At 35.9% G+C, this 26,834-nt stretch overlaps 1 protein-coding gene across 1 annotated transcript in view; it reads right to left on the reverse strand.

Moving 5' to 3' along the window:
- The window catches only part of KIAA0825 (KIAA0825 ortholog), a 407,465-nt gene that overhangs the window by 341,365 nt on the left and 39,266 nt on the right, over nt 1-26,834 (reverse strand). The window contains exons 2-3 of the mRNA XM_065874850.1: nt 26,609-26,756; nt 2,610-2,741 (exon numbers count right to left, since the gene is read on the reverse strand). Coding sequence (XP_065730922.1) covers nt 2,610-2,740 — 131 coding nt within the window. The 5' untranslated portion in view covers nt 2,741; nt 26,609-26,756. The remainder of the gene's footprint in view (nt 1-2,609; nt 2,742-26,608; nt 26,757-26,834) is intronic.

Here is a 26,834-nt window from a genome sequence, read left to right on the forward strand (position 1 = left end):
CAGGGACTTGGGACTCACCCGAGACCTGGGACATGACCATCCTCTCGCGTCCCATTTTCTCCTATAAGTTATTGTCGATCTTGAAAACATGTATGTAATGGGTATACCTACTAGACTATATAAAGGGCTGTGTGTGGTTCCTTTCTGTCTTTGCAATCTCTTAGCAGATCGCCTGGGATGCTTATTACAGTTTGGTTTAATGCCTATTGAATAACAGAAGTGTTTTCTTTCTCTTTTGCTTTTGTGGAGAGGATTTCTGGGATGGGAGAAGATTTTGTTTTTAATTATAATTCCGCAACAATATGCTACCTTTTGGTTTTTTGTTTTCTGTTTTATAAAATTTTTATTGGAGTATAGGTTATCTTTTGAATTTAAGTTATTTATGCCCATTGTTATGATGAAAAATTAACTGTATTCTCATATTAAACATGAGGAAAAAATTGCAAGAAAATTTCACTTGCTTGGTTCAGTGCCTTTGACAATCCAATATAACTATATTTTAAGTTTTCAAAAAGGAGATACTATATGTCATTCAATAATAGAAATTTTTACTGTGGTGTGCATATTTGTAACCCACATTGATAGGGATAGAGTAGGATAGTTACACAGGTGGTTGTAGAAGTCCCAGTAGGGGATTATAGATAGAGAGGGAAACCTAGGGAACTTTGGGAGATCACTGTAAGTTAAGTCACTCAAGAAAGCTATCGGAATGTGGTGGAAGAAGCAAGCTTGCTTAACTATAAAGTCATAAATAAAAGCACGAGATATACCCCAGGTCATTAAGTGAAAGAGAAAAAATGAGGCCTGCATTCTGCTGGTAGAGTTCAACAAGATAATGATCCTTAGGACCAAGGACAGGAATTTAAGGGAAAGGTGACATTCCAAAGTAGGAGACCCTCATTATATGGAAACCTGAGATGATTCAACATAGTTTATTATATGTTACCACACTTCTGCTGATTTGAATAAGTGCCCTGACAGTCCTAGTTTGACCTTATGGGTCAAATACTCTCCTGCCCGATAAGAAGGAGGAGGTAGTGATGTAAGCCTGATGAGGAAGAATGAGGAAGAAGGTGGTCTTTTCCCCCTGTCCCACTTTCCTTTGATTATAAAAATGTAGCCCGCTTAATCCTTGGGGCAGAGCTCCCTCACCTGTCCGCTTGCATCTCTCACAAGCTTCCTATATTAATAAATCTACTTGTTGCCTATCACTTTGCCTCTTGCTGAATTCCTTCTGTGCTGAGAGACAAAGAACCTGAGCCTCAGTAAGTCCAGACACAAGTTGAGTGATTCTAATTAAAACACCGTGGGTTCAAGTCCCAATTTGGGTTTAGGCTGGGTTCAAGTCCCGGCCCGTGGGTTCAATCCCAATCTGAGTTACACGGTTTCAACACGAGACGAATTATTAGAATCTTTGACCAAAAGGATTGAAATAAGTGAACTGACTCTAGGGTCCAAATGCAGATAAAGACAGAGTCCTTTCTATCAGAGAATATGTATTAATGGAAATCTGCTTAACTGTCCCTGCTTCCCCCAGTGTTTAGAAACACTAATTTTGGAGTAGGTGATAAAGACTAACCTTGCTTAGGTGGACTCCCTAGCCTCTTAAGTAAGTGAAGAGACTTAAAATGACAAACATTACATAAAAATAATTTAATGTTCTGCTTTCAGCAATTCAAGCAATCCATGGCCTTATACTACGATTTTATTTTAATACCTTAATTCCAAAATTTTAATTTCTGTGCTTATCCATCAAATGAGAACATTTAATTCTAAACCTATTAGTGAAAATGCAGGCCATCAATACTGGCAAACTAAGAAATCATGAACAGTTTAGGGGAGCAGAATTTGCCACCCTAAAATAGGTCTCTTTGGCATATTAAATTATTTTAAGCTGGTTGTTTTCTAAGAAACACACATATGGTAAACACTCTGAAAACCAAGCATGAGCTATCCTTTTGTTAGAAACATTCACATTTATAAGGAAAATCTCCATTTGTAAGGGTGTCTCCCTCACTGTACCAGGCAGAGGAGGATCTCTAGAAACTCTTATCAGTGGAGAAGGTACTGACTTAAATCTGCATAACAACCTTACCCTTGTTTACTGTGCTTTTCCTGGTAACTTCCCAAGACACTCTACCCACCCTCAACATCCTCTTTTGCCTTTAGCTGAGAATGGTTAAGGTGAGAATTTTGCCCATTTTGGCCAGCTACTCAGTTTTTCTGTCTCTCTCCCATGTATACATGTAATTACACTTTTGTCTGATTTTCTTCTGTTAATCTGTCTCATGTCAATTTAATTCTTAGACCACTCAAAAGAACCTAGAAGGGTAGAGGAAAACTTCCTCCTCCCAACAAGAGTAATTCAACAAACTTTATCTATTTGAAGGCAATGCCTATATTTTTTAGCCTTATTTAAAGTAGTAATCAGATAAGGAAAATCATGTTATATTCTAGAGGGGAGGGTCTAATTAATTTTTTTTCAGGAAAGTTAATAATAATTAAAACCTAAAATTTTCTTAAGAGCAGGAAACACTAAAATTAGACAAGATAAAAGTTCGTGTAAATAAAACATGAAACCAATTTGTTTTAAAATTAGCAATATTTACCTTATGGCATTTTGTTCTATCTTTTCATCAATGTCATTGAAGATCTGCTTAAACTCCAAGTCTCCAGGAAATGAATTTAACAAACAATGTAGGTCAAAAGAATTATGGGAATATTCATCTCCCCAATCCATCCTGAGGAATAAGAATAAAAAATGTCAGTTTCCCCAAAATGAAAGGAAAAAACCCACCTCAAGTTGTGATATTAACTCCAAAATAATAATGCCCATTTAGAGGCAAAATACAGCAGTAGAAGAAGTAGGGTATTATTAATCTAGGTAGATTGTTTTATTATTTAAATTTCATGAGGTGTGACCTAATTTTCACATTTCTCTGTGGTTTGAAAGCTGAAAAAAAGTCAGAGTACCTAAGCATCCTGCTGCTTCTCACTGTAACCAAAGCTGCAAAGGAAATCGCGAAGCCTCAGGGACCTGTGTGAACAAGGGTGGTTGCTTCAAGAATTCAGCAACTTCCCTCCACTCTTATCAACATATTGACCTAGTCACTGGAAACTCAGAATTTTTTAGTCTCATCCCCTAGTCCTGTTTTATATGTGAAGAAGGTAAAATTTCCCTTGTGTTCTTCTACCACCCTTGTCAACCTAAGTACTGATATTGGACTAAAACTTAAATACAATACTCCTTCTAGAGATAAGCATTTTCCCACTACCAAAACTTCAATCACTCATTCCATATGTATTCACTGAATGCTTGATATATAACAGGCACTGCTGAAGAAGCTGGGGATATAGCTGCAACAAGTCAAAATCCCTGCCCTCATGGTGTTTTTGATCTAGTGGGGAAGGTAGATTTTAAAAACACATAACCAGATATATTTTATAAAAGTTTACATGATGAGAAGTGCTATGAGAACAAATAGAGCAGGGCAATGAGATAGACTAAAAATGATAGAGTTGGGGCAGAGTGTAAAATTTTTTTATTTAGAGGTACGTTATTTTTTGACATAAAATATTAATCTGATGACTGATGGTATAAATGAATGAGAAATTTAAACATTAAATTATAACACATATACATAGACTGAATATTAACAAGAAAAAGGCGTGGAAAAATATGGTTTTAGTTTGGATACACCCAAAATATTTGAAATATTATCTAAAAAGTTTTGCAGAAGCTACAACACTAATAGACACACTCATCCTTAATTATTTAATGATTAATAAATGTAGGTAATTTATTATCATATAATAAAACAGCTAAAGAGTTCTCATAGTTTCTATCTGGCACTTCAAAGAAGTTGTTTTGGAATACAGCTTTTATTCTTCCTAAGAGATATTACTTTAAGAGGAAAACATTCCACTAAAACATTTTAATATAGAAGTCCATGGTATCACCAGACTTGTCATTTGAAGCTCAATTAGTTCCAATATACCATTTTTAAATATCAAAATCCTCATACAGGGGCTTCCCTGGTGGCACAGTGGTTGAGAATCTGCCTGCCAATGCAGGGGACACAGGTTCGAGCCCTGATCTGGGAAGATCCCACATGCCGTGGAGCAACTAGGTCCGTGAGCCACAACTACTGAGCCTGCGTGTCTGGAGCTTGTGCTCCACAACAAGAGAGGCTGTGACAGTGAGAGGCCCGCGCACCGCGATGAAGAGTGGCCCCCACTTGCCGCAACTAGAGAAAGCCCGCGCACAGAAACGAAGACCCAACACAGCCAAAAATAAATAAATAAATAAATCCTCATACATTTGGAGTCTCCTTTTAAAATATTTTGCAATAAAAGGTTTAATTTTTCATTTGAAAACAAATATTTACCTATAATATACCATAATTAATATTAACTTGAAATCAGGCAAAAAAATTAAATTGCCAAAACTATAAGATAAGTGGTAGAAAATGCTATGTCCATCAGAAGTTATACTTCTTTAGGTCACCAAAACCTCAATATTTCCATATACCAATGAGTTTGATATCTTCCTATCTTTCCAGTAGCTCACCTACTTACAGCTATTATCATAACGGTCATTTCTGAACCCAAAGGCCAATATTACTAATAATGAATTCAGTTTATGTATTTACATATTTTTGAATCTTTTTGGGTAGTTCAACTTTTCAGGTGATGAGATATTCAAAAACTGTTGCAAGAAAATAAAATTTCACTTTTATAATGGAAAGATTTGAATGGCTGAGGGTTCTCGTACAGAACTCAAACTTAGTAAATATTTTGTTTATAGCCAGCTTCTCTGTAATAAAACAAATTATATTATCAATATTCTGTTCAGAGTTGCCCCAATTTATCGATATTGTAACGCCTCATTACTTCAGACTCCACATATTCAAACTAAAGAAAATATGTGTAGAAGTCAGCTTAAATATAATAGCAAACTAGTAATATGATTTGTCGTATATCTACTATGTGTAAGGTAATTTATATACATCACCTTCCTTAATCTTCATAATAACTCTACAAAACAGCTATTATCCTCATGTATAGGGGAGGGAAGTTGGGCCCAAAGAAATGAACTAACATGTCCATGTTACATAGCTACCCAGTGTTAGGGGGTAGGGTATGAACCCAGACCTGTTTGGTTTTAAAACTTGAGGTTGCTGGACTCTTGATAAATGAATCAGTTACTGCATATAAAACATTTTAGAATGTAGAAATGATATTAAACAAAATGTTAAAATGGTTATCTTTGGACAGACTGGATAGACTATGGTTGATTTTTATTTTCTTCTTCATATTTAGCACTTTCCTATGTTTTGCAATAAGTACTTATTTTATATATAATTAGGAAAAGTAGTTAAAAAAGAAATTAGCTTTGCTCTCAGGACGTGTATGATCTCTTATTTTATTGGGTTGGCCAAAAAGTTCGTTCGGGTTTTTGGTACGCTGCTATGGAAAAACCCGAACGAACTTTTTGGCCAACCCAATACACTTTCTATATGTCTTCATTTGAAATATCTTCCAACCTTAAAACTTCTCTCTTGCCAATTTGTATTTATAATTTCTTTCAAAGTCTGATTCAAACCTTACATAATAATTCCTAAATATCTCTCCACTGACCATTTCACCAAACTTTCTGTATTGTTTTGTGGTATTTGTGCTTACAAATGCTGTTAAAGGAAATCTGTTGTTTTGTATCATTTCAATATTGAATGTGTGTGTTATGTCCTTCATTGAAATCAGCTCTGGGGTAAAACAATAATGGACAGAAACAGGTCAAACATTCAGATAGGGCTGGTGGCCATGATTTTGAAGGATTCCCAATCTACATGGTTGCATGATTTTCTCTATTTAACCTCAGTAGAGAAGTTAATCAGTACATACAAAGACTGTCATTATAAAGGAATGCCATTTGATAACAATGATAGGGTACCAGAATGATGATGGTTCAGAGTTTTCATATGACTGGCATAGATCTGTGATGCTTCCATATGTATGATAAGATTTCAAGGTGGTGAAGGACAAGAGAAACAAGAGTCACCTTTACAGTGGTAGTAAAGTTTAAGATGCTGTGTGATAGGATAAGAGAAAACTTGATGGGCAAACTATAATAAGATGAGAAAATTAACCTGAGTGAATAGGGATGCACAGGACCAACATGAGAAATAAAGGAGGGAGAGTACAGACTGTAGTAAGTGATGCTAAAGTTTGGATTTAGAAGCTTTCCCATTAGGATGGCAGTGATCCCTGCAGGACTGTGGTGAGAAAGAAGCATGCACTGAATGAGTATAAGCACAGACACCAAACTTCCCATTTCCTTACATGTATTTTGTAGGTCCACAGTGTGTCTGACACTGTGCTGGGCATCATGAAGGAGCAGAGAGACTGAATGATTGAACAGTTTCTCCTCTCAAGGAACAGTAATAAGCACAGGACCATAAGAAAGGGGGCGAGTAGAAAGATCACTGCTATATTCTAAGTGAAACATAATTATGACCTCAACAACAGAAAAGTAAATTATTGAGGGACCAATGTAATCTGGGAAATACTTCAGTGGTATTTCAAAAAGATAGAATTACCTTTAAAAAATCTAAGGGGAAAAAGGAAGAGGCTATGAAGCTATGGATCAAGATATAGCTTTATATTCTGTTTATGTCCCTATAAATCATCATCAGGGACACAATAATAATTTGACATAATGAATGAAGTCTCTTATCCTAATCGACGATCAATCAAAGATGGGAACTATAACTTTTTAAAGTACAATAACTTTGTTTTTGAAATTTCCATTCCCCAACACTGTTTTTAAATGTTCATTCTCCTGTAATGTTTCTGATCACTTTTTGTATAAGATTAAAAAAAGTGTTTAATATTTCAAACAAGTATTAGCAGCCAATCTAATATTAATTATTGCCTTTTAAAGACAAGTTATGTTTGAAGAATTATATCTAAGCCAAACATCTGTAGATCAAATTTCAGCCACATGCAAATTATAACAGTTGAGTTATAAATTCCTAAGAACAATGACTATAATAAAATATGAAAATATTATAAGCACTGCCAGAAAACATTACAGTAAAGCAATAAAACTAATCATACCTTACGTGATCAAAAGAAAGCACACAAAAGTAATTTTGGACTCTCACTTGTCCCTTAACATATTTTAAAATGATACCTTTCTATCCTAAGGTCTCTTCTTCTTTATTTAAACACATACAATGGTTAGAGTTCTTATCTTATCTTATCACTAGTCCTGAGTGCCATTCTTCTTAAGACCAATATGATTAAAAAGGATTGAAAGATAGAAAAACCAACCCTTGGGAGGAAATCCACACAGGAATTTAGTTAGTAAAGGAAACATTTGGATCAAGTGATTTCTCCAGTGAGGAGGGTCTAATGCCTTTCCTATCTATGGCTGCACTGTGGAATTAATGTGTCCACCAGCTCTAGCTCACCTGAAGTCCTACCATCCAATATCACTGTCTAGCCTAAAATAAACAGTTAATTAGCACAGTAAGTGGGGTATTCTGATTAATTAAAGATAATTATACATTCCACATATAACTGAACAAGTTTCAAAATGTTGCTCTATAATAAAATACATTTAACTCTAAACATCATTGAACCAAGAATCAAAAGATCTGAGTCCTGATCCTGGTCTGCCAATGCCTCTGTGACTTTGGGTGAGTCACTCAATCTGTCAAGAGGGATGGAGCTTATGTTCCTCATTTATAAAATGAGGTGAATGGATTTATTAGGCTCTGAGGTTTCTTCTAGCTATAAATTTGTTGTATTCTATAAAAATGGTAGGAGAAGACATATTTATGAACCCCCCAAATTAACTTTTCATGGACTATTTCGTTTGTCAATACCATCATTGTTCCTGTATCCTGGACTCTCAGAGCTATTTTTGTGTTTTTTTGGGTTTTTTTTTTTGCGGTACGCGGGCCTCTCACTGTTGTGGCCTCTCCCGTTGCGAGCACAGGCTCCGGACGCGCAGGCTCAGCGGCCATGGCTCACGGGCCCAGCCACTCCGCGGCATGTGGGATCTTCCAGGACCGGGGCAGGAACCTGTGTCCCCTGCATCCGCAGGTGGACTCTCAACCACTGCGCCACCAGGGAAAGCCCTCAGAGCTATTTTTAATTCTTCCCTTTTCCCTTCTCCAGGACTGCCACATGAAAAGCTAAAGTAGAATATGTAGCTTAGCAAGAAATATTATGTGAAAAGAGGAAACGTGAGGCAGGAAAACATTCTCTTATGGTAATAGGTAGATGCCCTGAACTGATGCTCCATTCTCCAACCTGCATCTCCCTAAAATATTCTAAAACGCAATCAGCCCATGTTCCTGGGTTCCTTTGAATTGACACACTCTTTACTCAACAAAAGATGTCTGAGATGAACTGAGTTTGGGCATTATGCCTCCACAAGGAAAAAGATGACATTACAGCCATCATGTATCCTTGAGCTATTATTCTTGGTATCTTTTATATTATTTGTATTATTCTTTGTATTTCTTGTTTGGTTTGAGTTGCTGATTTGATAAAAAAAAAAGCAAACTGAAATCTGGACCAGGTCGCCATTCTGAAATCTGGACCAGTCTTTTCTTCTGGCCTAGTTCATTTTAATTTTTCCATCCATATTTAGTCAACAAAGTAGTCTTCTTATATCATTCACAAAGTCCTGCCAACTTTATATAATTCAACATTTAACTTTTACTAAATCTTGACAATTTTATGTAGTTATAAAGTTGTACAAGAGAATTATTATTTTACCTCTCATATATGTTGGCTTGTTTACTGCCATATATATTTAACAGCTTTCCCTAGAACCATTATAAATTTCATTCATTATGAAGCCTATATAATTTCCAAAAAAGATTTTTTTAAGGCTAGATCTTCCCCTGTGATATCTCAGAGTTGCCAAAGATTTATTTTCATCAATTACTGAGAGTTGAAATTTTAATGTTCTAGCCTCCCCTAAGACTGAGAAACAACTCAAATGGATCTCCATTTGTTGACAGTTATTTCAAATACCTAATACATTAAAGCCTTATATTAGGAAATAATGAACTTGTTTTATTCAATTTATACTGCTATGCTTTCTACTAATTATTGTGGAAGTTCTGATTATTATAATTATATGAGCTATAATATTGATATACATCCAGTAAGTACTCATATTAACATACTACAACTATTAAAATCCCCTTTGATAAAATATAGAACACTTCACTGTAACTCCTCTATTAGTAATTTAGATATGTGTATGTATGAAGTAGAAACTGACAGGATCAGTTGGAATACACTATTGCAGCTTGACAAACAAACAGAATTAATTGTCATATGCTTTACTCACCAAATTGACATTGCTTTCTTTATTTTTCAGTGTACCTTTCTTTCCAGAAAATATTTTCATTTTAATAACTCTTTATAATCTTCAATATGCAATCTTCGTCATCTCTTGCTTTAATACAACAGTGAAACCAAGATAATTAAAAATGAATTTAATTTCAGCATTCTTTTATAACTTGGCGCTTGTATATTTCACATGATTTAAAAGTCATAAAACACAGATGTAAAGAACAAATGTATGGACACCAAGCGGGGAAAGCTGGGGGGTGGCGGATGGTGGTGGGATGAATTGGGAGATTGGGATTGACATATATACACTAATATGTATAAAATAGATAACTAATAAGAACCTGCTGTATAAATAAATAAATAAAATTCAAAAAAATCAGTTTAAGACTAAAAAAATAAATTTTTAAAAGTCATAAAATTATTATATATTTTGAGATTAGAGCTAAATAATGTTGCAAATCATGGGGCTGTGATTTACTAATGAATTTTCAAGTACAGTAAAACCTTAGTAATTTGGAAAACAGTACATCTGCATTAGAAAGTTTAAGTTATGGAGCACTTTTTAAAAGGCAGTTGTATTATGTAGCAAGAGGGAATAATAAATAGCTTATGAGATGTCAATTATATTTTTAAGGAACTCTTTTAATAATTAGGCAAGAATGCTTTGAACTTAGTATGTACTTTGTATCGAAATGGGTGCTTCTAAAGGAGTTACAGTTCTTAAAGTATGTTCCAAGAGTTGAAGAATTTCTCCTAAAATGTTAATATTATTGATTAGCTAGTCAAATGAATGTGATACTATTCTCCTAAATTTTAGTAATATTATTTATTAACATCAACTTGATGAATAAATCTATCCATTGAAATACCCTTTTATGACTTTCAGGGCTTTGCTCCATCAGTTATCATCAACTAGTCCTACAACATCAATATCCCTTTCAGTTGACTATAAACATGTTCAAGTTTCTTGCTTTTTAGAAACCAACAAAACCCTCCCTAGGATCCCCTTCTTTTCATAGCCTGGCATCTCAAAATAGCAGTCCATATTTCTTAATCTCATGTTCTCATCTTTCACTTCTCAACCCAGAACAATCTGGTTTCAGCCTCCATCTTTTTACTGAAACTGACAAAATACTTTTCACTTCCCATCATACTCAATCTCTGCACTATTTGGTACTGACAGCTACTCATTCCTTGAAGTTGTCTTCTCTCTTGTCAATTTTCCTAAGTATTATACTTTCCTGGTTCTCTTCTAGTTTCTCACATCATTTATTCAGAGGCTCCTGGTAGGAGGCCCCACTCTGGGTAGCTGGCCAGCTCACATTTCTTTTTTTATCTGATATACAGTATCAGATGTACAATGGTGGTGCACTTTCTATGCTAAAGGACCCAGCTTTCCTGGTCATAACTAATTGATTCAGGGTTAGAAATCTGAGCCAAGCTGAACCATCAGATGCATACTAAATAAATTTTGAAATCTGAATGAAGGCAGGGACAGGGAATCACTGGTAGTAAACCAATCACGATACTTCCAGCCTCCCAAGAAAAGATGCATGGATTTTTTTGGCTGAGACCCCTGTAATTGCCCAGTTCCTGTCCTCCTCTGACTGACTGATTGCTCATACAGCTTCCTTTTGGTTCTGTGAGATACATATAATAAATCCTTTCCCTGCTCAACCGCCCAACAGCCACTTTGTTTGCTCGTTGTTTAAATTGACCAGAGTAGTTTTTATTAAACTAATAAACATCTTGATTGGCTCCTCTCTCATCTCTGCCATTGAACACTGATATTCACCAGAGTTCTTTCTAAACCTGCTTCTCATTTTAAATACTTTCCTTGAGCATTTTTCATTCAAAGCAACTGCTTCCTTTTATGTAATTTTACTGTAGTCGATTTATTTTACTTAAAAATTTTTGTTTTGTTTTTATTCATTTGATTTTCTCCTCAGACCTCAAAAATCTTTTCATATTAGTTTCATTTTTCAGTCTTCCCAAATCTCCTTATTTCCCTTGCCTGAGTTGGGAAGCGGACTATGGAAATTTCTCTTTTGCTTCTCTTCCTACACATCTTATGCTAGAGTTACTGGTCCTCTTCCTATTCTACATGCTTTTCACAACCTCTTTCATCTATTATGTTAATGCTGAAAATTCAAGGTCTATGTGTCTAATTCTCTAAAACCCTACACATATATCCAAGCACTTACTAGACAATTCCACTTTGCTGATCCAAAGGTCCCTTCAACTCAACATGTTCAACATTTAATTCAAAATCTTTTTCTTGGACTTTTCTGGTGGTGCAGTGGTTAAGAATCCGCCTGCCAATGCAGGGCACACGGGTTCAAGCCCTGGTCCGCGAAGATCCCACATGCCGCGGAGCAACTAAGCCCATGCGCCACAACTACTGAGCCTGCGCTCTAGAGCCCGTGAGCCACAGCTATTGAAGCCCGCGCGCCTAGAGCTCATGCTCCGCAACGAGAAGCCACCGCAATCAGAAGCCGGTGCACCGCAACGAAGAGTAGCCGCCGCTCGCCGCAACTGGAGAAAGCCCGCTTACAGCAACGAAGAGCCAACGCCGCCCAAAATAAAAATAAATAAAATAAATAAATAATCTTAAGAAAAAAAAATCTTTTTCTTAAAATAACTTTTCTTCCTATGTCATAGGGTCACCACCTACCTAATCTCCCTCTCCCATGCCTAGTATTTTAAATCAGGAGTCAGCAAACTACGGTGCAGTCTGTTTTTTCTATGGCCTACAAGCTAAGGATAGTTTTTACATGTCTAACATGTTGTAAAAATTAAAAAACAAACAAAAAAGAATATACTACAGTGGCCATATGCTGTCCACAAATCCTAAAGTATTTACTATCTGGCCTTTAATAGAAAAAGTTTGCTGACCCTTGTTTTAAATGGTCATCAAATTCTTTGACCCTTTCTCTTCCTAATATCTTAAATGGTCACCACTGCTCTCAAATTTGACTTCTCCTTCTTTCTGCACCAGCGCCCCAAATCTGGAACACTATCTGTCTCCAAGATACGTAAATACATATTTGTGGTATAATAAATACATATTTGGTTTTTGCCACTCCTACCCCCTTCCTTACCTCATCCTATGTGTCTCTTCCATTTGGCTGTTCCTGAGTTGTATCCTTTTTAATAAAACTGTAATCAGAAGTATGGCACTTTCCTGAGTTCTGTGAGTCATTCAAATGAATTACTGAACCTGTGGGAGCTGCTGAATTTGTAGTCAGCCAGGCAGAAGCGGGTATCCCTGGAGACCTCACTTGCTCACGTCTGAAGTGGGGGCAGTCTTGCAGGACTAAGCCTTTCACTTGCAATGACTGTGCTAACTCCAGGTAGTTAGTGTTAGAACCATTGAACCGAATTGTTGGAAACCTGGGTGATATCCACCTTGCACACTGGCATTAGACTTCTCATGTTACAAACCAATTCAGATCATTTCACTACCCTGCCTAAATACCACTGAAGGTTTTCCACAATGCATAGGATAATTCCAGGTTCTTCACCTAGTTTTATATATATGTATTCATCATATTTATTTATATTTTTCTACTATAACTGTCCTTGGTTGACATCTTGAAATAGCCTTTTGCTATAACTCCTTCTACTAAGAATGCTTTCAGTAGAAGATCATGTTTATGGAAGGCATTTACTTCATTAAAGTAGATAATACTATTTATAGAAAACATATAACTATAATATACTATAATAACTGTGAAAAGGTAAGAAAATATATTTATGGTGAAAAATTAGATTTTACATTTATTTATGCTATCAAATAACATTTAAATGTGATACCTTAAAACTCTTTCTAGTTTCCATCTACCAAAAAAGGAGATCAGATAAAAGCGATCTTTAAGGACCCTTCTAGTTTAAAAATTCTATTATTATAATCATGTGATCTATTTCTTTAATATTTAATTTTCTGTTATCCTGCCTTTGCAGTATACTTTTTAATTCTATAGTTCAATAGAGGGATAATTTGTTGTTGGTTATAAATAAATTCATATGAAATGACCTGAAAACCTATTTAAAAAGCAATCAGTGAAAGTAAATATTGGATTTCTTCATGTTAAATCTGAAAATCCATCACTATTCTTGCTTTTTACTTTATTTGCTGCTTAACATATCTCAACAGTGAATCTATCATATCAACATAGTCATCATGATCCAAGCTGCAAATAATAGAGAGTGTCAGTGTCAATTTTGCTTTCTCACACTTGCTTCCCTTCACTTCATCTGATTTTAATAATCCCTGTCAAACCACAAACAGTCCAAATTACCTTCATGACACAGAAGCTTTCAAGGAGCAGACAGAATCTCAACTTTCATTTAGCAACTACAAAAGAAAGCTGTCCAGCTGGACAAATATTATTTCCACACTTGACAATCTCTACAGTTGAGCATGCATTTTAATTTTAACTAAACCTGCCACGAGTTTGATATGAGCTTCTTGTTTTGTGTAGATTGACTCATGGGATTATCAGACCAATGACTGTAATTGTGATGAAAGAACCCAGTATTTTTCTACTAAAAGATGAATCATATACCAAAGCTGAGGGACGAAAATTAACATATAAGAAGCAATGTGGAGTCATGTACAATAGAAAGAAAACTACTTAAACTAGGTGCTTTAATTACTAAATAAAGGCTAAAGATACAGAACACATTCTTTGAAAGAACTAATAAGTAAAAATAGAATGTAAAAACATTAAAATTTTATGCATAGATACCATTGAGAAACAATCCTAAGAATGAAAAATAAAGAGATTTTTTAAATTGTTTTGGATTGACTCAACTTCAAAGTCAAATTTCTAGAATAGTTCTATGTGTGAAATTATAATAAAACTGACATTCTTGACAAGATGTTAGAAAGTCCACTCTATACTAATCAACATGCCCTTGTACACACAATGTGAAACTTTGAAAAAAGTCAAAGTAAAAATGAATAATGATAATAAGTTTGTAGAGGAGTAGTAGAATAAATGTTACCTGCAAAACTATACATAAACTATTATATCTTTGAAGCTTAATTTATTAAACTTAAATCTAAAAGTTTCAAATGGTAAGATATTTCTGGGAACATTTCCTAAGCTAGGCCTGAATTCCTCCTATAGTTATAGAACCTCAAAATTGCCAAATGTCAGTCTTCCGTCCAAACTGCTACACTTCACACTGGTCACAGGCACTTCCTTCTCCAAAGGAAGTGCTATTAGGGCACTGTTTCTCCCTAAATCTGTCCTGGACACCACAGCTCAGTTTCCTTTACCAGTCCCTTTTTCTGTCTCTTTCCTGTGGTCCTCTGAGTGAACAATTTCATCAGTATCCATGTCTTCTGCTACAACTTGTGTTTGGAGCTCCTGTTCTAACTGTCCAGCTCCACACTGGATAACTCCCGTGGACATCCCACAGGCACCTAAACTCAACATGCCCCAAACAATTTTATTATCTTCCCTCTAAAAGGTCTTCATATTCTTTAGGTCCCTCTGATAGTTAACAGCACCACTATCAACATAGGCACTCATGTCAGAAATGTGGGAGTCATCCGCCATGTTCTAACCTTCTCTCACCAGTCCCATAGCCAGATGGTTAGTTTGCCTTCATATTTGTCATATCCAACCCTGTTCTCATATTGCTTCTGTGTAAATCCAAAATCCAAACTGCTGGATTAGTACAGCAGTTTGCTAAAGTGTTTCCCTATTTTTAGCATTATCTCCTAATTCATTCTCTATCCTACCACCAGAATGATCTTTGTAAAGGTGAGAGAGGAATCAGTGTTTATAGCAAGATTTTAACTCTAAATGACTGGTAGAAAAGACATACTCTTAAGCGAAAGAGAAAAACCACAGGAAAGAGTTACATTTTTAATTTGTAGGGGGAAAGGGAGTGTTCATTTTGGAAATAATGAATTTGAAGTATAAGGATTACAATAAAGCAATCATTTGGAAAAGGGGAAATGGGATTTGGGAAGGAGGGGATGAAGCATATATACATCAAAGGATTATAGAATTTATTCATTCAAACTAGGACCTTTTTTCTTGGAGTAAAAAGGGTACTGAAAATAATTTAAATTATGTAATTTTTTGAGATGGATACTTACAAATCAAGTTAGTAGCTTTATAATATTTGTGGACCTATGTAATACTTATATTCAAAATAACATTCTTTCAAAAAATTCTTATATCTATGCCCATTGAAGTAAAAAGATCTTTATATTAACATTAAAAATATAAAAACAGATGATTCTTGGTACATTTCATACACTTTAATCAATTTCTTAGTTGTGTCTGCCTCTCACAGTTATTTTTCTAAAGAATGTATTTTTAAAAATATGATTGTATTATTTTTATAATTTTCCAAGATACAATTTATGGTTAGTAAATTTTAAGTTGTTGACACCTTCAAGTGACTCTTCTGTATACTCTTTCTCAGGTGCAAATCTACCTGGTAAATTTATTAAGTTCAGAGAAAATTCACTAGTGGAAAATATCACCAATTTTAATTTTTAATAATGAAATACATAAATACTCTACCCAAAATATTTTTACAGTTTCTATTTTTTTGCCTGTATGCAAAGTGCCTTTTTGGACTAATAACATAAGACAAATTTATCAAATAAATATATATGCTTATTTTCAATGTTTTGCTAAATTTATTTATTTATTTATTTTAAAAACATCTTTATTGGAGTATAATTGCTTTACAATGGTGTGTTAGTTTCTGCTGTGTAACAAAGTGAATCAGCTATATGCATACATATATTCCCATATCCCCTTCCTCTTGAGTCTCCTTTCCACCCTCCTTAACCCACCCCTCTAGGTGGTCACAAAGCACCGAGCTGATCTCCCTGTGCTATGAGGCTGCTTCCCACTAGCTATTTATTTTACATTTGGTAGTGTATACGTCAATGTTACTCTCTCACTTCATCCCAGCTTACCCTTCCCCCTCCCCGTGTCCTCAAGTCCATTCCCTGCATCTGTGTTTTTACTCCTGTCCTGCCCTTAGGTTCATCAGAACCATTTTTTTTTTAGATTCCATATATATGTGTTAGCATAAAGTATTTGTTTTTCTCTTTCTGACTTACTTCACTCTGTATGACAGACTCTAGGTCCATCCACCTCACTACAAATAACTCAATTTCGTTTCTTTCTATGGCTGGGTAATATTCCATCGTATATATGTGCCACATCTTTATCCATTCATCTGTCGATGGACACTTAGGCTGCTTCTATGTCCTGGCTATTGTAAATAGAGCTGCGATGAATACTGTGGTACATGACTCTTTTTGAATTATGGTTTTCTCAGGGTATATGCCCAGTAGTAGGATTGCTGGGTCATATGGTAGTTCTATTTTTGTTTTGCTAATTTAGATACTGCAAACTTGTAGGCTTTTCCAGGTTAACTTCATTCTGAACCATAATATAAATTTATTCAATTAAAAATATGAACTCCATCAAAATATTTTCCCCATAAGTGTAGGTATTTCAAAACACAATTATGGAATTTCACAATTAAATTTTATAAAACATTCGAGTTCTTATAAATTAATTTGTTCAGTTTCCCATTTGATTTCACGGAGAAACATTTCAAGGTCCTCCTATTTGCAAGCTTTGTGTTCAATAATTGCAATTCCCTAAAAGCGTCACATAAACTGAATTTTTTGCCTTCTACTTGTTAAATGCTTTGACTAAAAATTTCCAGTAGATTTTGCAGAAACTGCACCAAAATTTAGAGAACATTTTTACGAAAGTATTTAATACCATGGTAGGATATTTTCATTGATTTACAAACTTACTCTTCAAAGTCTCAAAAATTTCTAAAATCCTACATCTGTGTCTTTATTCCTGTCCTGCCCTTAGGTTCATCAGAACCATTTCTTTTTTTTAGATTCCATATATATGTGTTAGAGAGAAAGTGTATACTGCCATGCTTAAGTTATTTTTATTTTATCAGATCAATCTAACCATAAACATTTCCGGGCTGGGGACTTGCCTAGTGGTCCAGTGGCTAAGACTCCACACTCCCAATGCAGAGGGCCCAGGTTTGATCCCTAGTCAGGGAACTAGATCCCACAGGTCACAACTAAAGATCCTGCATGCCACAAGGAAGATCAAAGATCCCACATGCCACAACTAAGATGGGGCACAGCCAAGTAAATAAAATAAATAAATAAATATATTTTTTTAATTTCCAGGCTGGTTATTTCATGTATGTATAAACATATTTGTACTCTTTTAGAACTATATCTTCTATTTAGATTGGTAGATTTTATAGATTTCTTAGAGGCAATTATGACTTGCACAAATATGTGCATCACAACATATTCTAAGTATAGTTCTCTCTATAGGTTCTAAATTTATTCAAAAAAATTTATGATGTTATGTTCTACCTCAACTTTTTTTTTTTTTTTGTCTGCACAGGATCTTAGTTCCCCGACCAGGGATGGAAGCAGTGGAAGCACAGAGTCTTAACCACTGAACCATCAGGGAAGTCCCAACATATCTTTAATATCACCAAGACCAAACAATTTTATCATGTATGTTGCAGTCTGTAATTCAATTAACAATAAATAGTATTCACAATAATGTCAAGTGTTTCACCTTTTACAGAATGAACTTCTAAATGCTTTACTTTGATGCCATGTATTAGACATTAGACATTGAACCATTACTGGAATTGATTTTTTTTACTAGAAATATCCAATGATACTGAGGTAAAAGTGGCATCATTTAAGTGTTAGTAAAGTTCTTTTAATAGAGCCAATACATTAACAGCTATTGTTTCACCTTTCATACATGCACAAGAAAACCTGAAGCTGCAGATGAGAGAAATTAATTTAGTACGGTCACTTGGTCTAAATGAAAAGTCATGTTTCATAAAGTGGTACACAAATGTACCTTCTGCAGCTAAGTATTAAAATGTTGTATTTTCGGGCATGGTCTTAAGACTATGCAATAGATGTTGATGTTTCTATGTTTCTGTTTTTTCTTTAGTATTTTTATTTATTTATTTGTTTATTTGGCTGCAACAGGTCTTAGTTTTGGCACGCGGGATCTTCCTTGCAGCGTGCGGGGTCTTTAGCCACAGCATGTGGGATCTAGTTCCCTGACCAGGGATTGAACCCGGGCCCCCTGCATTGGGAACACAGAATCTTAACCGCTGGACCACCAGGGAAGTCCCTCTATGTCTTCTTGTTTTCATGTCTTCTGTGATATCATTATAGCCCCCATAGTGTGAGTTACACATTAATTCTTTTCGGCAGTGTAATGAAATTTACTACTAACTATTAAATGTACACTGTTATTTTCTTTTGCTTTTTCTAAGTCACTGTCACCAAAATGGTTATTACAAAATAAAAATGTGTTACCCAACAGTAAAATAAATAGCTGTAGATTTATATCATATGATATGTAATAAAATCCTTGCAGCAATAGAGAGCTCAGATTGTATTCACTCTGGCAAAACTGAATAAAGGATGGGAAATGTGCAAATCCACAGGCCAAAGTAACCACAGGGCTCAGTACAACTGGCTACGCATCAAGTGGCCAGCAGAGCCGGCAGCATAGAATAGTTCTGCCACCACCATCCCCTAAGAGCTGAAGAAGCTAGCTGTATCTAACTGCTCGTGCCAGAGTGCATTTACTTTATCAGCAAGCACCCTTCCTGCTCTCCTTGAAAAAGATGTGTTAGCTTATATTACTTCTGGAAAGGAACTGGAAAAGATAAATGGGATTTGGCCAATTTAACCATATGTTAAAGTGAGAATTCTGTTCACTATACTGGTGTCTCACATATGAGAACATGCCAGGATGTAGACAAACAAGGTGTAGGTCTACCTAAACCTCTCCTAGTTTATTTATATGTAACTATTAAATAATAGTTCATTCAAAAATGAAAAATCTGAGGCAAACACTAAACCAATGAAATACTGAGATAAAAGGCCTAAAATGGGACTATCCTGGGCAAATTGGATATATAATGTGACGTCAGCACATGGGGTATTTTAAATATCAATATAACATATATAAAATGAAAGCACACGTATAAAAAATGACAATCTAGCTCTGTATGGCATGAAATAGAAAGATTTCCAGAATGCTATAGTATTTTATTTTAAAAAGTAAGTTGTAGAATTATATATGCATCATGATACAGTATAATACTTCTGAAAAAAAGCCAATCATCCCCCAAATCAGGAAGGGTACTCAACAAACTATCAATAGTGCTAAGCTGTGGGTGGTAGAACTAAAAAGGAACAGGGAAAAGGAAAGATTTACTCTTTATAATCTATTTTTGTTTGAACTTATTATAATGAGCATTACTTTTGACACAGGAGAGACAAAAACAAAAAAAAAATATTACAAGGCATTAGCTAATTTAGTATCAACTGAGTGGTACAAGTAACAAATGATCTAGAAGTCCTGCAGAAGGACATTCCCTTTGGGCAGAGGAAAATAGAGAAGTCAAGCCATCAAGAAAAAGGAAGATAAAGGTGGGAGCCCAGTGATCTTGCAAAATCCATAGCCTCACAGGCCCCACAGTTGATGACACAGTCTCTCGCGGTGTATAGATTGACGTGCTCTCCAGTTCTGAGAATGATCCAACAACTAGTGAAGGGAGGACATGAGGAGCTTCAGCCAGACCGTAAGTAGAGAAGTAAATAATGAGTTGGTCTCCTGTTCATTTCCCTCTTCTTCTACAGTGTGGGCTCTTACTAACTTCTTATTGCCAATGTGTAATGAGGTCCTCATCTTGAGGTTTCTTTGTATGTAGTGGGACCCTACTCCTAAACCTCAGCCACAGCTGCCTGCTCCACAATGATGAACCACAACCAACAAGGGGTCCTGGTAATTAAAATGGTGAGAACATCCCTGGAGCATATATAGGACTGCTTTGGGGAACTAGAACAGAAAATTCACAAATGAAAATAGTGAAAGGTAAAATAGGAATGCTATGGCCAGATGGGTATGCTAAGGCCTTTTTCCCTCCAGAAGGAAAATATTTGTACTTTTATCCTATACAAAACAGGGAGTCATAAAAAGTTTTTCACTAAGGCAGTACATGACTACCACTTTATAAATATTTATCACAGGGTGTTAAGATGATTTTGGTGTGGGGTGAGAGAACAGTTGTAGGATGATCAGTTAGGAGGATAGTGAATTAATCCAGATGAAGGTGATGATGTATAGGAAGAGGATGGGAACACGAGAAAAGGAAAGATAGCTTTTGAAATGACTTTCCAAGGTACGACTAGATAGTTTGGGGTCGCTGAGTGAGGCAGGCAATTATAGCTGAGAGAACACCAGCCAGGTGTTACATATCCTAGGCATCAAAAGCTTGGACTTGAGACCCAAGTCATCACAGAAACCAAACAAGACGATGTGAAAATTATAGTCATGATAAGAGGCAGAAAACTTGTGGATATGTCATTAGAAAGTAGCAAAGGGTAAAATCCAGGGTGTGCCTCTTCCTTGGCAATAACAGTGAGTAATGATGACAGGAATAGCTAAGAAAAAGAGGTAGGCATTGTACAGAGCAGGGCATCTTGCTGTCAAAGGCTCTTACAGTCTTGAAGAAGGCAGCTATAGATACCATGCAGTGCATGTTCATGGCAGCCTTCAAGAAGCTAGCTGAGGAGCGGTGACTACTATGGGTGCCCATAAGGTTTCCTGCTGGGTAGGGCCACAGGATAGGCCAGGGTAGTAAGATGAGGCTATAGGGAAATTTATGTAGTAAGGGCTAAATTATTACAAAGGAATTCTGAAATTTTAATCTGGATGACAGAAAAGTAGTTTATGGATAGATTTTTAAAACTTAGGAGGAAAATGTTAGCAAGAAGGCACAGCAAATTCAGTTTTAGACATGACAATTTTTTTTTTTTTTTTTGCAGTACGCAGGCCTCTCACTGCTGTGGCCTCTCCCGTTGAGGAGCACAGGCTCCAGACGCGCAGGCTCAGCGGCCATGGCTCACGAGCCCAGTCGCTCCGCGGCATGTGGCATCCTCCCGGACCGGGGCACGAACCCGTGTCCCCTGCATCGGCAGGCGGACTCTCAACCACTGCGCCACCAGGGAAGCCCCTAGAGATGACAATTTTGAATGGATTATACAAGTGGTAATGTCCAGAATAGAGATGGGTTAGATATGAGGGGAATGCATAAGAAAACATAGTGTTCGTAATGTCACACGGAAGTTCAGGAGACCAAGACTCAGTATGTTTCAAACTTTTTGAACTATGACCTACAAGGTTATAAAAGTGCATTGCAGGGGGCTTCCCGGGTGGCGCAGTGGTTGAGAGTCCGCCTGCCGATGCAGGGGACACGGGTTCATGCCCCGGTCCGGGAGGATCCCACATGACGCAGAGCGGCTGGACCCGTGAGCCATGGCCGCTGAGCCTGCGCGTCCGGAGCCTGTGCTCCGCAACGGGAGAAGCCACAACAGTGAGAGGCCCGCATAACGCAAAAAAAAAAAAAAAAAAAAAAAAAAAAAAAAAAAAATGCATTGCAATCCAATGTGTAGGTGTACACACATATCTTAAAGAAAAGCTCCATGAAACATTGCTTATCGTTAATACTTCCTTTGATATTTTCTATTCTATTTCTCCTTCTCCTTCTCCTCCTTCTCCTTCTTTTTTTAAATGTTGCCCAAAGCCTCTAAATTGATTTCAGCACCTTCCTTTTGGCTTAGAGATTTTTAGATTAAAGAGACTTTTGTGATTATTTTGTAGAACCACCTGAAAAGATATGACTGATAAATCCAGAAGATATATTCTTTGAGAAAGAGTAAAAAAGAGAAAAGCAGAAAATTAAAGATCACTTGGGAACCACTAACGGGGGTAAGGGAAAGGCCAAAGAAGATAGAGAGAGTAGGTCATAGGATAGAAAGAAACTAGTACCAAAGAGGACAATGTTACAAAAAGGAATGGGTGGTCAACAAAAGCTTTTTTCAGTTCATGTCTTTGCCTCTACTGCAGTATTTCTCAAAGTGTAGTTGAAGACACTAATTTAAGCAGAATTACCTTGGCCACTTGTTAAAAATTTGAATACCTGGGTGGGCCTCATCCCAGGCCTAGTGAACTGAACTTTTTGGGTGTGTGTCCTGGAATTGACAATTAAAAGTTTCCCAGGATATTTTTTCCACCATGGATTTTTATCTCAGTGCCTTTCACAAATCAGCTTTCAAAATGGTATTTTATATAGGAACATGCAATCTCACTTCAGACATTAGATGTATTCTTAAATAGTTGCTAAGTAAGTACTTGCACACTAAACCATTATTCCCCCTGAAGACTACCGTGATTAACTTCAGAATTATGTCCACCCAGAAGGAAACAAACTAGCTTCCAAAGCATTCAGCCTTCAAATAAACATTCTTCATCCTGATTTTTCTGTACAACTTATGCCAGTGGCTGGCCAAATGGGCTTACAATCCTCATTATCTTTATTCAGTTTAAAAGCATATACTATATTTTAAAATTCACTGTACTGTTACATATTTCATTTTGAGTTTGAATTGAGTGCATTGGACTTAACTAGTTAAGTATCCCAATCAAGTGTTATTTAGCAGAACTCACAGGCGGGAAGTGCCAGAAGGAGAAAGTTTTCAGAAAAATACAAAAACTAAAGTTTATGATTTGGACTCTAACATCAAAGATATCCCTTTATGTGGTAAGTCCTGCTAACAAAAATATTTGTCAAGTTATTACCAATTGATAACCAAGAAGTATGAGATGTGACTCTAAGATGAGAATCATAACTAACAACAACTACTACTACTACAGTAGACAACATTTTTTCACTTATCTCACATCAGGCTCTGTTTTAAAAGCTTTCCATGGATTAACTCATTTCATCTTCACAACGATCGTGTGAAGTAAGTACCGTTTTAGACCTTATTTCCCAGATGATGCAGCTGAGATGCAGAGAGCTGTGTAACCCTCCTAGGGTCCCACAGCTAGAAATAGGAGCTGAGATTCAAACATAGGCATCTGGTCCAGAGTCTGTACTCAAAGGCAGTGTGCTGCAATGTGATTGCAAGAAAGTCTCAGATGTTGAAGTAGTTAGCTGCCCAGTAGAGAGAAAGACTTGCTGTTTATGGCCTGGCCTGGGATTTTTTCTTTTTCTGTTCTTTATACAAGTGATTTCAAGATAACTTGGGTCTATAGTGGATCCCTGTTCACATTATACATGATATTATGATACTGGGGTGGAGCCTAAGAGTCTTCATTTCTAACAAGTTCCCAGGTAATGGTGATACTGCTGGCTTGGGGCCACATTTTGAGTAGCGGGGGCTTAGAGTATGAGATCTGGAGTAACAGTGCTAGTGTTGGAATCCTAGCTCCATTACTTACTAGTTTTATAACCTTCTTGTGTGCCTCTACCATATCTGTAAAATAGTGAGATCATTAAAGTGTTGTTATGAGGATTACATGAGATAATCCATGGATACTACTTAGAACATAGAACATATTCTATGATACTACTTAGAACATATTTGCTGGAACACAGAAAGCACTCAATAAATATTATCTCTTAATCTTATAGAAAACTATTAAAAGCATATATTGTATCCCATTAGAAAGCCATTTATAGAATTGACTGACATAGCAGAAACACTAAATAAAATTCTATCATTCTTTACCAGGCAGTCACTAGAACATCACTGTACACTGAAGGACATTTAATATATAAGTTAGACCCACTATCCAACTTTATTAATTACATAAATCTGAAACTACTCTAAATGAATTTGTATAAAGCTGGCTTTGGTCTATACTATTTAAAGAGATTATTTTGTTTCTATGCCAGAAAACTTTTTTATATTGCAGGTGTATACTGAGTTCCAACTCATTTATTTGAATAGCTTTCTCTGAATTTAGAAACAGGCATTTTTGTTTTAAAAATTCATTTTTACCGAATAGAAATCAGAACTAGTATTAGTATGAACAATAATAATGATCTAAAACATTTGTTCAAAAAAGGGCACTAGCATAGTTTAGATGAATTTGGATGAGTTAGTCAAAACCTTCACAGACAACTGTATACATTTTCAAACCACTGTACAATGCAGCATAATTACCTCTTGCTATTGAGGACTGGGGCTTAGAAAGAATATTACTTGTCAGAATTGTGATGATTTAACAGTGATGTGATATGGGAGAGTTCAGTGGGAAAGAAAAGTCAGAACCAGAAATGAAAACTGTTAGAAATTTCTCAAATTCAACACTGCTTGAAAATTAAAGAGATAGAAGGCAGTGAATGGAGTACAACTAGGAAAGAAAGATTAATGTCCCCCGCAGTCATTGATAAAAACCACGAATGGTAAAACCTGCAGCTTCAATCAAGGAGGAGATGAGAACTATGAAGTGTTTTAGGTTGGCCAGTATCTTTATGAGTCAGCAAGAAAAGTTCAGTAAATAATTTGCCTCTCTTTTCACCGTTTATTTCTCAAACACAGGTGATGAAAAAGACAATTGTGGGACAGATTCTGATACGTTTATTTTTCTAACTTAAAACTATATTCAACATATGACCTGTGCTGTGAGAGCATGAAAGATGAGAATCAAGGAAAAGGGTGGAATTTGGGTAGGGAGATTATTATTTCCCTCCTCTCTCCCTTTCTCTCTTTCCTTGCAGAATGGGGTAAGGAAGGCTCCAGGCTCCTCCTTTAATGTCCAGTGTGGTACTAGAATTTTTTTTAACATTCAGCAAACATATCAGATTTTACTCTACATTTTGCTTTCTATAACAAGTGTTACTTTAAAAACTAAGCTTTCACCCCCAAAAAAATCTGCTTAAAAGTGCTTCTATAAAGGACTGGCATATGGAAAAATTTAAGGCAGGGTTACCTATACTTAATTATACTGAATAAGGATTCTTCTATTGAAATAATTACCAGGTTTAACTTGTACTTTTAGTGAGAAAAAAATTGTTGGAATTGTGATTCTTAACATCTAGAGATGATAACCAACAAGATTGGATGGTTTGGATTAGAGGAACAAGAAAACAATTATACCAACATCATGTTTTGTTATTTGGGTTTACAATGGTCTGAATCAAATTCCTGAAAAACAGAAATTTACCAAAATGCATGAGCTAATAACTTTTTCCACTTATAAGGCAGGTATTAGCTGTCTCTCAATACCAGAGAAGCAAGGAATTCCACTTCAGTGTGACCTATTTATGCCTCTTAGATTCATCATATGCATTTTTTAATGACCTCAAACCAAAGGAAATGTAGAAACCTATTTGAAAAGCTGACATTAAGGTTGTGACACCAACCAAAACAACAAGAGAATCTAAAGTTAAACTGACACACAATCCCCAAATCAGTCTGTTACACTCCTAATTTAAAAAACAGTTACTATGTGAAATAGTGATGGCATGTCAGCCTCTGCTTTGAAACTCCTGAATTTTGTCATTTGGTGTTTGTGTCACAACCTTAATATTATTTAAATATACTTTTTAATATCTATTATTTAAAAAATACCTTTGAATTGAAGATACTCTAGCTTTGAAGAAGCCAACCTCAAAGCACTGCATGCCACTTTTATTAGAAGTGGTGCATAAAACATTTCCTGTTGACAAATCTAATTCATTAAAAGGTGAGATGGATGCATTTTAAAATAACTGGCTGGCATCATTATCTGCAACACCTTTTATAAATTATTCCTCTTTTCCCTCTTGACTGAACTTGTCACAGTTCCCTTTCAGCGTCTGAGTGTTATGCCTCATAGTCAATGCTTTCAACATGTTTAGACAAGTCATAAGTTAAACAAGCAGTGGTACTTTATTTTCTAGAAATGAGAAAGGGTAGCTGAAATACAGATTATTTCAGTCAATTCATTGATTTTTAACTAAAGACAAGTAAAGTCAGTTAGTGGTGGTTTCATCTTACACAAAGGATTTAAAAATAAAGCTATACTGTTTGAGTAGAAGGGAGAATTTGAAAGAAAGGAACATAAAGAGAGATGCTGGCAGCCCTGCTGCACTATTGTACAGAAGACTTAGTTTAAAATTGAATTGTGCTTCCCCTGACATCGGAGATCAGGCACATCATAAGGCTGACAGCTGGCTGGCACACTACCTTCCTAAAGGAAAATGCTAACTGCATTTCTCTTAGAGGCCAAAGGAATAGAATTCTAGAAGCTTTCAAGCAAACTGGGGAGGCAGAGTACAAATCATTTAAAATATGACAAAAACCATTTCTTACCTAATTTTGTTTCAGAAGACTATAAGAGTGAGCTTGTCTTCTAATCCTAAGTAGGTGGTAAATTATTTCCTTATGAGTTGTCAGTAGAAGAGCTGCCCTTTCTCTAGTATCTTCAGCAGTTTTTTTCCACAAAATATACAAAGCACACCTATAAAATAATTAGATACAGCTTTATCACTGCCACATGGAGGGGGCATAGTCACAACATTAGTCATCTACATTGGCA

This window comes from Phocoena phocoena, chromosome 3 (assembly GCF_963924675.1).
Source record: "Phocoena phocoena chromosome 3, mPhoPho1.1, whole genome shotgun sequence".
NCBI lineage: Eukaryota > Metazoa > Chordata > Mammalia > Artiodactyla > Phocoenidae > Phocoena > Phocoena phocoena.